The sequence below is a fragment of the Neolamprologus brichardi genome, chromosome 7 (assembly GCF_056152115.1).
Source record: "Neolamprologus brichardi isolate AB-2024 chromosome 7, ASM5615211v1, whole genome shotgun sequence".
Taxonomy (NCBI): domain Eukaryota; kingdom Metazoa; phylum Chordata; class Actinopteri; order Cichliformes; family Cichlidae; genus Neolamprologus; species Neolamprologus brichardi.
The window spans coordinates 30,945,540-30,957,638 of NC_142110.1; the positions used below are offsets into that span (position 1 = coordinate 30,945,540).

Below are 12,099 nucleotides of genomic sequence, written 5' to 3' on the forward strand. Positions count from 1 at the left end.
TGGCTAACTGGGCACAATTAGCCATTTTCACTTCTGGTGTCATGTGAAGTCTAACACAGCACATCGTGGCAAATAATTCTCTGAGGATCTGAAAAAAGGATTGTTACTCTACATAAAGATGACCTAGGCTATGAGAATATTGCCGAAACCCTGAAACTGAGCTGCAGCACAGTGGCCAAAACCATGCAGTTTAACAGGACAGGTTCCACTCAGAACAAACCTCACCATGGTCGACCAAAGAAGTTGAGTGCACATGCTCAGTGTCATATCCAGAGGTTGTCTTTTGTAAGATAGGTGTATGAGTGCTGCCAGCATTACTGCCGAGGTTGAAGGCGTGGAGGGTCAGCCTGTCAGCGCTCAGACCATATGCCGCACACTGCATCACATGGCTGTCGTCCATGAAGGAAGTGTCTTCTAAAGATAATGCACAAGAAAGCCTGCAAACAGTTTGCTGAAGACAAGCCGACTTAGGACATGGATTACCTGTGGCCTGATGAGACCAAGATAAACTGATTTGGTTCAGATGGTGTCAGGGTGTGTGGTGGCAACCAGGTGAGGAGTACAAAGACAAGTGTGTCTTGCCTACAGTCAAGCATGGTGGTGGGATGTCATTGTTTGGGGCTGCATGAGTAATGTTGGCACTGAGGATCTACAGTTAGTTGAGGGAACCATGAATGCCAACATGTAATGTGACATGTACTGAAGCAGAGTATTCTTCCTTCCCTTATTCCCTTCCTTCAGAAACTGGGCCACAGGACAGTATTCCAGTTCTCGGCACAAGTAACTTACCAGATGCAGCTGATTTGTTTTTCATATATGGTTTAATTTGTTAAGGTTTGCTTGTTTTTAAGTGGGCATGTGCCCCTGCCTTGCTCCCACCAATATCAACTGTGTCTGAAATCACTCACTCCTCACTTAACAGAACACAAGTGGTGGGCAATTAATTTTCCCAAGGGGTCCCATGAGAAACTGGGATTGTTGGGACCAATATGCTGCACTCAGTTCCGCTCGGTATTAATTTTAAATCTTTATAAACTGCTACTGGTAATAGTAGATGTTACAATTAGAAATTGTAAAATTAAATTAATGCAATTTACATGTAATTACGTTATAGATGTCTTTGAGATAACTAAATAACATTTACTGATATATCCATGAGTAAATGGTTAGGTTATTTCTCGTTAACGCAAATATCTAGTCAGCCACTCGGGATCGGGGAAGATTGGTGATTTAAGACACTTTAAATGTGGCATGGTTTTTCATAACAGAGGTCAGGGTAGAAGGGCCAAATTTTTGGAGCTGACCGTAACGAAACAACAACTTGTTACAACTGAGGTATCCTCAAGAGCATCTCTGAATGCACAATATGTCAAACGTTGAAGCAGATGGGTTACAGCAGCAGAAGACCAGATTGGGTGTCACTCCTGACAGCTAAGAACAGGAAACTTCTACAATTCACACAGGCTCACAAAAATTTGACAATAGAGGTTTGGAAAAATGTTGCCTGGCCTGATGAATCGCAATTTTTGCTGGAACGTTTGGATGTCAGGGTCATAGTTTGGTGTAAATGCATGAAATCATGGATCTATTCATTTTACGTATGAGTATTTGAAATAAATCACAGAACTGTTACAGTACTTACCACGGAGGGTGTGCTCAGGAAATCCGGTCTCCGTTGTTACCACAAACTGCCACACGAGGGCACTCAAGTAGAACACAGATGATTTACAAAGCATTTTTACAAAGTGATTTACACAAGACAAACAAATATGGAAGCCCGTTTCCACCACAAAAAAAGTAAAGTTTGGAGTTAATAAGTCGAAATTTCGAGAAAAGTAACTCAAAATTTCAAGTTAGCTCTGCCAATCAGTAATCTACATGGAAAGCACACTCAAAACTGGATCGCAACAACGCCATGTGATTCAGCTAATAACACAAGGATTTCATCATTTGTGAAGCCACACTGAAAATAATCAGCAATTTCTGCATTCATGACTGGCTGTACTACTGGTAGCTGTAGCATTTGTAGCTGAGGGCTTTAGCTTCCGGGTAACAAGGAAATGACGCCATTCACATAGATTACTGATTGGCAGCGCTAACTCGAAATTTCGAATTAATAACTCAAAATTTTAAGAAAACTCAGTCAAAGTTTTGAGTTATTAACTTGAAATTTCAAGAAAAGTAAGTCGAAATTTTGAGAAAATAACTAGAAATTTCGAATTATTAAAAAAAAAAAAAAAAAAGCATCCATAACTCGAAATTTTGAGTTAGCGCTGCCAATCAGTAATCTATGTGAATGGCGTCGTTTCCTTGTTACCCAGAAGCTGAAGCCCTCAGCTACAAATGCTAAAGCTAAGCTACTCGAAATTTCGAGTTATGGATTTTTTTTTTTTTTTAGTGGCAGAAACGGGCTTCCATACTTCCATACTAGCAGATCATGAAAATCATATAAAAGATTAAAACAGCAGAAGCTAACATTTATCATCATTTTAAAAATTACTAAAATAAGAGGGGGAAACTGGGAAAGCTTTAAAAGAGTTGATATCTGTGTGAAGCTTTATCTGAACCGCTTCACTGCAACTGTTAAGTCAACCACCAGAAGGCGACGGAAAGCCTGTCGCTTGATGCCGCGTCATCGTTCAGTCTCAATTCAAAGATTATTCATGATAGAAAGACGGATCACTCCGATCATTTATTTAATTATTTTTCAACTTTCTCTTTATAGATTTTGTCGTTTGAAAACTGTAATTGCAGTAAGTTATTTCCTATAAATATTATAGAAGTTATAAAAGTTAATGTTTGACCCAAATGTTGAACACATCTGCATTTTTCTGTGGGAAACAGTCTTGGAATATCTGAGTAACTAGAATAAAGAAAGTGATCTTTATCACAAGTTAGTGGGGAATTTTCAGTCATCATGGCCGGCGTCAACAGAGGCAGCCAAACACTAAATCTATGTGAGTGGAACATAATTAACTACAGAAATAAGAGCAATGCACCAGTAATATCACAGTGATTAAGAGCCTGTAGTGTGGACTACTCTAGAAAAGAAATTCACAGCATGTGACAATAAACTTCTTCTTTTTTCTGATCCATCAAACCTTTCACCAGAATGTTCCCTGAATAGTCTCGTCAAAGCCACCAAGCTTTTGATGAGATGTTAGGGCAAAATTACATGTATTGTTTATTTATTTGTGCTAAATCTGACCGCAAAGTAGGCTATAATTTGGTTAGGCCAGCCACTGTAGATCTGAAACATTTTATGATGTGCTGCACCTCAGGGGCTGAAAAAAATATCTTGTATCCTCCAGTTTTATCAGTTATAAAAACAAAAAAAAGGGATTCCATGTGAAATAAAGATACACATCATCCACACAAGAGCGTCAACAAATTCATCTTTGGATAATTGTTTCAACAAATAATAATTTCACTTTAGTTTCACTCAATATTTTCACCTGGAAATCCATGACGTACCAGCAGCAGTTGACAGTCCCAGAACCATTAAACTATGAGGTTTGTGAAAATGATAAAGTGTTGTAGCTACTTAACAAAAAAGGAAGAAAAAAAACAGTATTTCATATATTTGTGCATTTTAATTTAGAGAACTGGAACATTATAGGCTGGAACCGAAAAATAAAACCAATAAAAAATAAAAAAAAAACTTAAATGAACTAATCAAAGAAATGAAGGAGGCTTCATCTTTCTACCAAACGATCTTTGATTGTCATCCTTCCGCTCCGGCTCGTTTTGATGTCGTCAACAGTGAGCGACGGGACAGCAGGCAGGCAGACGGCAGAGATGGCTGCTCCCGGGGAGCGGAGCGGTGGCGGACGGAACACCGGCTGTCCGCGGGTGGTGAAGTCGTGGTGGCGCCTCGCGGTGCTTCTCCTCTCCGTGTCCTCCCTGCCGGCGGTCTCGGCGTTGGTGGAGGGTCTGTACTGTGGGAAGGAGGTGTGCTACGACGTGCTTGGTGTCACTCGGGAGACCTCCAAGTCGGATATCGCCCGGGCTTACCGTCAACTGGCCCGGCGGTACCACCCGGACCGGTTCAGGCCGGGGGAGCCGGGCTTGGAGGGGGAGACCCAGGAATCTGCACACACCAAGTTCCTGCTCATCGCGACCGCGTACGAGACGTTAAAGGTTTGTCCGAGAGTGTGGGAAGTTTGAAAGCTTTACAGTGTTTTGTTTTTTAATTTCCTCATAAAAGTTTCATTTGTTGTAATATCCACCCGGAAACTATTTGTGCCATCATGTCTATTTGATCCAATCTTGTATTACCTCAAACTGTGCTGCAGGTTTAATTCTTCACTGCTCTGATAGTCCTAAAATAGACATGAAGTCAGCTTGTGCTGTAATATATCCTCTGATATTTGACCATCTTAATAGCGCTCCACTATTCTTAAGTTATTTTTATTTCCATATTTGCAACCTTGAACTTTTCTAGAGTAACCTTGCATGATTCATAGTCCAAAAACTGGGCCTTTATGCTGGTCAGTTCATCCTGTAAGCAAAGATCTGTCTCTTTAAGGCCATTTGCCCAAAAAGCTAACTTTCCTCTGATTGGCCACCTTCCAGAAGTCTGCAGAGGGGTAGAGACGTGTGCTTTAGAGTTGGGATATATTCAAACCTATAAGCAGAAGTTTCCCTTTTAAACCCAGTACAAAAACATGTTTAAACAAAATAAATCTTTAAAACATGACAGGAGAAAAAGTAATAACGTGGTAAAAAGCTTCAGACAGCTGGGCAAGGAGCACAAACAAATTAAATGCGTGCAATACAAGCACTGATATTTTCTGATAACCGATTTTATCAAAACTGGGGCTTACAGAGGTCGTCTTTTTGAGTATTCTGAGTGTCAGACTCTTTATTTCTTGTATTCTGGTGGATTTTTGTGCAGCAGTTTGTACAGATTTATGCATCCATGTACAAATTTATGAAAAATATCTTTCTTTAGGTAAAGGAAAACACAAAAATTAGACACCACTTGTCAAATTAAAGAAAAAAAATAAGTATAATGCAGACATTCTCTGTCATTTTCACATAAATGAGTCACATGAACATGAATATTCTTTACTTTTCTCATTAAATATTATCAGAGCTGACACATGCATAAACATGATGTATTTCATAGCTGATTTACACCCATGTTCAAAACTTTAAAAGTTACCGCACATACGTGAATTTTTAGGACTTATGTTCATCTTGACTTTGTTATCCGGCTGTTCATTTTATTGGTAGTTACTATAGAGATAAAGTACTTAATCTTATATTTCAACACCTTTGTCATTTACATTCAACCAGAGTCTAGAGTTGCAGGTAAAGTTTAATAATCACCATCAATTGCATAAAGTTCAGTAAAAAAAAAAAAAAAGAAGAAGAAAAAAATAGAGTAAAATAAAATTTATTGAACAGTTTTAAATCATTTCTGTAATTGACCTCAGTGTTGCTTTTAACAAAAAATGTAATTCTTTAAGAACTAATCATTTGTTTCATGTTATACTCTATCCACTGGCGTATGCTCTATTGCCAAAAGTCGCACATCCAAATCATTGAATTCAAGTGTTCCAGTTGTTGTCATGTCAGTGGATGTTGAGGCAGACAGTTCAGAGAGATCAACAACTTACTGTAGCATCAAACGGTGCAGACCTTCAAACTAGGGTTGGGCGATATGGCCTAAAATCCATATCGCAGTATAATTTGACGTGCGGTAACGATATATATCGTGATATATTCTTTTCTTCTGTATAACGTATTTTCTACACTATAAGGCAAACTTAAAATCCTTTAATTTTCTCAAAAATCGAGAGTGTGCCTTATGTATGAATTCTGGTTGTGCTTACTGACCTCAAACCGATTTGGGCGTGCAGAAATCTGTTAAAAAATGTTTTAGTACAACTTTGGTAAGCTGCACTGCTTGATGGATTGTCAGAGCATTACGGCTGCCGTAGTGAGGAGCTTCGCAGAGTAATCTGGGTCCAAAACTCCATCCTGTTCAGGTCCCAAAGTCAAACAAACACTGAGAGTTAAAAACGGTCTAAATTCTTTCATCTTTAATAAAATCATCAGCGTTGCTGCTTTACCAGGTGTAACAATTAAGTTTAACATCCAGGCATCCATGAAAACAGAAGTTATTCAATTTAACAGAGTTACAAGTTAACAGGAAGTTAGCTCGCTAGTTTCCACCTAAACATTTCATACCATGTTCTGACTGAGAGATTTTTGAAACTAATTCAAACGTACAGCTCTGCTACCACTTCCAACATAAATGAAGACAGAAAACTAAACAGCAGTGGCATTTGCAGGGTTACTGAACTTGGACTACCTGGTAGTCTGTTGTGCTACGTGATTGCTAGCGACACAGCTATGTTAGCATAACATTAGTATAGTGAAGCTGGAGGATGAACGCCAACTTTTTTTGGCGTGAGGGATTCTGGTGGTCAGGGACAAATGCAATCGCATAGCAGGATGCTATACACGGGCCAAACTTCAGTCAGGAGAACAACTGAGATCATTCATCCACAATACAAGATTAGTTATTAATATACTGCAACAACATGGGAATAGAGCAGCTGCGAGAGAATTCAACATTAATGAATCAATGTTACGGAAGTGGAGGAAGGGCAGTTTTTGGCTTTCCCCATATTTCAAAAGTGCTACATCTCTTTGCTATGACTGTCGGCTGGCATAATTTGCAGATGATAATGGTTGTAGCCGCTGCGATGCTTTCGACTAAAACAGACGCAGCTTGATGACATCATCAACCTGTGCTATCGCGATAGAGCAGTATAGTCAAAATCTCTATCGTTGGCCAAATTTATATCGTTTCTATCATATACCGTTTATATCGCCCACCCCTACTTCAAACTTCATGTGGTCTTCAGATTAACTCATGAACAGCGTGTAGAGAACTTCATGGAATAGGTTTCCATGGCTGAGCAGCCTCATCCAAGTCTAACATCACCTAGCATGGTGCAAACCGTGGGATGCAAGTGAAAGGGACCCTTAATGCTTCAGCGCAGACTTTGCACCAGTGCATAAAGCAAGGTTGATGTGGAAGAACTTGACTGCCCCTTGCAGAGTCCAGACCTCCACCTGACAAAACACTTTTGTGATGAATTAGAGTTGATTGTTACAGTAAATTTTTAAGTGCAGGAGAACTGGCTGATAAAGAGTTAGAAGGACGGATACTGTAGCTTTATTTAATTTGAAAGAAACACATTTAGTGTCCAGCGATCTGTCAGATTATAAAATTATAAAAGCAATTTCTGCCAGTTAATGTGTCCTAATATATGCTTTATATTGACTGACAGAGAAAATGAAATGCAGCATGAGAGGAGTAGGATGAGTGGAAACCAGTATTTGACTCAGAGCTTATTAGCTCTCCTAAGACAGAAAACCAGTGTTTTCCTCACTCCGGATTAACAAACTCAGTTCTCATAGGTGTTTTAATTCTTGGAGGAATTAAAACCTGCTGATCTTTGTGTGTGCAGGATGAGGACACGCGGCGGGACTACGACTACATGCTGGACCACCCTGAGGAGTACTACCAGCACTACTATGCCTACTACCGCCGACGGCTCGCTCCCAAAGTGGACGTCCGGGTCGTCGTCCTGGTCACCATTTGTGCCATCTCCATCTTCCAGGTTAGACCGCATACTGAGTAAGCCAGGTGATATTCAGGGTTTGCTGTACATCACCTGACTTATTTACAAACCTGTCCCCATCTCTCTGCAGTACTACAGCTGGCACAGCAGCTACAACGAGGCCATCAACTACCTGATGACCGTTCCCAAGTACCGCATCCAGGCCACAGAGATCGCCAAGCAACAAGGCCTCCTCAACCGCACCAAGGAAAAAGGCAAGAACCGACGCTCCAAGGAGGAGATCCGGGAGCAGGAGGAAGAGGTGATCCGCGACATCATAAAAAACAAGATAGACATCAAAGGGGGTTACCAGAAGCCCAATCTGTCGGACATCCTGCTGTGTCAGATCGTGCTCTTCCCGTACTACCTGACCAACTACGTGGCGTGGTACGTGTCCTGGGTGTACCGCTTCACCATCTGCAGAGAGGAGTATGGCGATGAGGAGAAGCTCTACATCATCAGGTCAGCTCAGGCTTAAGCTACAATATGAATGCCGGGATGAATGACATGAAACATGTTTAGAAGTTTCTCACCTTGCTTTATCCTCAGGAGGTACATGAAGCTGTCCCAGACTCAGTTTGACCGCCTGGAGGAAAGCACCAAGCGGACCTTCCTGGACAAACAGCTCTGGATCAAAGAAAACTTCGAGGTTGGTTGCAGTCAATTCTTTCTTTTGCTTCTTCCCTCCTTCAGCCTCCTTGGATATTCCTGGTACGTTTTTAGTTTCTTCGTCCTTACTTACTTCATGAATAAAAGCTAATCCAGCTCCATCCTTTAAAGGCAGCTGGTGTTAGTTTGACCACAGGTCTTTCAGGTGTTGCACAGACTTGCAGCTAGTGATGATGGACCTTGTCCTTTTCTGCAGCCTCAGTAAGCTCTGCATAGCAGGGCCAGGTTAAGACTACAGTCAGCAGCTGCAGTCTAAGACAGTGGTGCTCTACATCCAAACTGTAAGATGAAAGATTTGAAACAGTTTAATGATATCAGGGAATTACCTGACAGAAAGGAATGAAACTAGCCAGACTAGACTTTCAAAGTAAAGGCCATTGCATACCGGTGATTGGTCAGATTCGTTTATTCAGATTGCTGCAAATTCATCCAATAAAATTATGTCTGTGTGAGCGTCCTTTACGTGTCTGATGTGTAAATACTTTAAGAGTGTGGCAGCTTTCCAGAAGTCAGTCATGTTGTTGTCGTGTAGTCAGCATTTTTCAGCAGTTACTCTTGACCAGTCAGAAACAAACCTACCTGTATCTCCTGCTTCCAGCTTCACCTCTTTTGTCCGTGCAGAATTCTTAGACCCAATAGCTGTGATGGGGAAGAGCTTTGGTACAGCCTTATGGTTTCAGATACTGCATCCTCTGTCAATATATTAGCCCTTCGAGGATCCTAGTGGGACATTTTGTGCCATTCCGTTTTTTATTTTTATCCTATTTTTGCTGTGCTGAATTAATTTAGCGAATATTTGTTCAGTTCCATACATTATCTTAAAATGTCTTTGTCTTTCAGGTGTACAGAAAAGAGCAGGAGGAGGAGATGAAGGTGAAGATGGCAACCGACACGAGGATGAAGCGGTACCGCCGCTGGATGAAGAACGAGGGGCCGGGCCGGCTGACCTTCATCGACGACTGAGCGGCACAGAAAGCATCCTCGATGACAGACACGCCTGCCTCGGTGCCAACACACACACAGAGGGACGCCGCGCTGTGTGAGAAACGTACCTGTACAGAAAGATTATATAGCAGAGATATTTTCATAGCATTCGGGCCTCTGACAGGACGACGGAGGGAATAAACTGTGAGCTGAAGCTTGAGATTTTCAGCAATTTTTTTATATCATGGCTATTTTTTATTATGTTTTTGTTTTCCAAACTAAGTAGAGGGAAGTTTAATAATGATTCAGTAATTTTTTTATTAGTATTTTTGGTTTTCTCCTGCTGGTAAAAACACATTGAGTGACTTTTGGAGCCTGAGGTGTTATTAAGTGATTTTCTGTTGGATGAATAACCTGGCGGCTGCTGGTTATTATACCAAAGTGTCCTTTGGTAAGACAGCGACGGTTGGAAACATCAATCAGAAGCTGTTTGAGCGCATAAGAAACAGCTTCAGTACGTTATTTCTTCCAGGGCTTTTCTGTCTCTGATGTGCTGCTGAAGCTTTTTTTATCTGAAGAAAATGAGACGTGTTTTGGTATACATTTGTGTAAATGGAAACCAAAGTCACAGCTGCGGTTTCACAGCTGATCTTTGTCACCCGCTGACTCTTTTTATCATCATTGCTCTCCTCAGAAGTTCAGGTGGCTGCTTACTGTTTACTGCATTTCAGAGGTTGATTTTACTCTCAGTGTTATTTATTGTTTCCACGTTTTGTTTTTTTCAGTGGCAAAGCAAAATTAAAGTCACTCTGAAATTAACCTGACCTGTGGTTTTTGGTGTATGAACACAAGTTTTCTGAGAGCTAATCAAACACTGCAAGGAGAATGCATAAAATTGTCATGCTATATTCAGATACATCTCTACTCTATTTGACTCATCATGAGTTAAAGAGTGTCTAGTTATTTTAAGTAATTTGTGGTTAATGAAGTTGCTTCATTAACCACAAATTCAGTTCAAGTCATGCTGGCTTGCTTTCTTTTACAAACTTCTAACGGAAACACTTGTTTCCTCTTTCACATGTCAGAGGGGTGGAGCTTTAAACCCTCAGGTCTGAAGTAAAGCAGCTGCTGTTTAATAGAAGTACCAGAACTGCTGTTCCTCTAATGTCCACTGGAGGCTGGCTCCAAAAGTGAATGAGTCCACAGTTAAAACAAACATGTTTATAACCTGATACTAAAAAAACTGTTCTGAAATTCATTTCTGCCTTGAAAACAACAGCATGATTGGTTGGATATGTAGTACCAATTAGCACTGCCACCGCATACCAAGGACGAGTCCTGATTCAAACCTCAGCTACTTGTTAACCCAGATATAATTATCAGTCAATATCAGGCATTCGGTCATGGTGAAGACAAGGTGCTGAAGTTCAAATCGAGCATCAGAGTGATGAAGAGAGGTGATTTACCTGACTTGCATCTTTGTTGGTGTCACACAGGCTGTCTGAATATATCAGAAGCTGCTGACCTGCTGGGATTTTCCCCAAAAAACATCTCCAAGGTTTACAGAGAACGGTCAGAAAAACAGGAAATATCGAGCGGACGACAGTTGAAAATGTTGAAAATGTCTTCTTGATACTAGAGACCAGAAGACAATAGCAACTCAAACAACCACTCATTACAACCATGGTATGCAGAAGAGCATCTCTGGACTACAGCAGATGAAGACCACACTGGGTGCCACTCCTGCCACCAAAGAACAGGAAACTTTGGCATAAAAAACTTAAACATGGATCCATCCTGCCTTGTATCAACAGTTAAGGCTGGTGTTAGTGCTGTGATGGTGGTATTTTCTTGGTACACTTTGGGCCTCTTAGTACAGACTGCGCATTATCTAAACACCACAGCCTGATTGGGTGTTATTACTGACCAGATCCATCCCTTAATGATCCCAGTTACTGGATTCTGGAATATGACATATAGCTCTGTGTACTCAAGTAGAGCACCTTTGGGTGGAAAAGGAGATTCACACCATGGCTGTTTAGCAGTCATGTGACACCATTATGTCATTATGGACTAAAATCTCTGAGGAAGGTTTCCAGCACTTTGCTGAATCTGCCATGAAGAATTAAGACAATTCTGGAGGCAAGTGGGCTTCGACCCAGTACTTGCAAGGTGTACTTCATGTTTATGGTGAGTAGGGGTGGGGGAAAAAATTGATACTGTGTAGTATCGTGATATTTTGTTTGCTAATAATGTATCGATACAGGGACAGCAAAAATGGATATTTTGTTACAAAAAAGGTTTTTGTGCTCTGACTTCAGAGCATGTTGATCCTTTTTCTGAGCAAGAATCCTGACATTCCTTCACTGTCCAAATGTGTTTAACTTTTTTTGGCAGCAATAAAGATGACAGTTTACTTATTTTAATTTAAGACATGTTTTATTTTAATTAAGTTTAAAACTTTTTTATTTAATGTAAAATTATATTTTGTTTTAATTTACTTTCAAATTCTTCAGTTGCTGAAGGGGCTGCATAGTTTTCATAAATGGCATAGTTCAGAATAGCTATAATTGTACCAGATGGTTGCATTCAGTTAAGTTGGACTAGACTGTAATACAAACCGTTCAGTTTCAGAAAACTAAAACAACCACTTAAAGCTTTCAAACAAAAAAACTAAACTGATCTAAAATCAGAAACTGAGAAGAAAACTATAACATCTCTTGTGACTTACCAAGCTTCACGAACCATTCTGTGTTCAATCTGAAGAGCCAGACTATTTGATGTTTCAGAGTGAAAAATATAAAATAAAATCATTTAAAAATATATGAAATGGTGATGTGGCTCTCCAGGTAAACAGTGCTCT

The 12,099-nt window shown here is 40.3% G+C and overlaps 1 protein-coding gene across 1 annotated transcript; it reads left to right on the forward strand.

Moving 5' to 3' along the window:
* The first annotated feature begins 3,750 nt into the window (after window positions 1–3,750).
* dnajc25 (DnaJ (Hsp40) homolog, subfamily C, member 25) lies at window positions 3,751–10,054 on the forward strand. Its single transcript, XM_006782104.3, has 5 exons — window positions 3,751–4,140; window positions 7,491–7,643; window positions 7,735–8,105; window positions 8,193–8,292; window positions 9,153–10,054. The coding sequence occupies exons 1-5, from the start codon at window positions 3,751–3,753 to the stop codon at window positions 9,273–9,275; spliced, it is 1,137 nt and encodes a 378-aa protein (XP_006782167.3). The 3' UTR covers window positions 9,276–10,054.
* Window positions 10,055–12,099: the final 2,045 nt, after the last annotated feature.

What these genes read in the sequence shown, in the direction of transcription:
- dnajc25 (XM_006782104.3), top strand. Translation starts at nt 3,751, where the DNA reads ATGTCGTCAACAGTGAGCGACGGGACAGCAGGCAGGCAGACGGCAGAG. An exon ending in GAGAAGCTCTACATCATCAG is followed by an intron (nt 8,106 to 8,192) that starts GTCAGCTCAGGC and finishes CTTTATCCTCAG; the next exon opens with GAGGTACATGAAGCTGTCCC. An exon ending in GGATCAAAGAAAACTTCGAG is followed by an intron (nt 8,293 to 9,152) that starts GTTGGTTGCAGT and finishes TTTGTCTTTCAG; the next exon opens with GTGTACAGAAAAGAGCAGGA.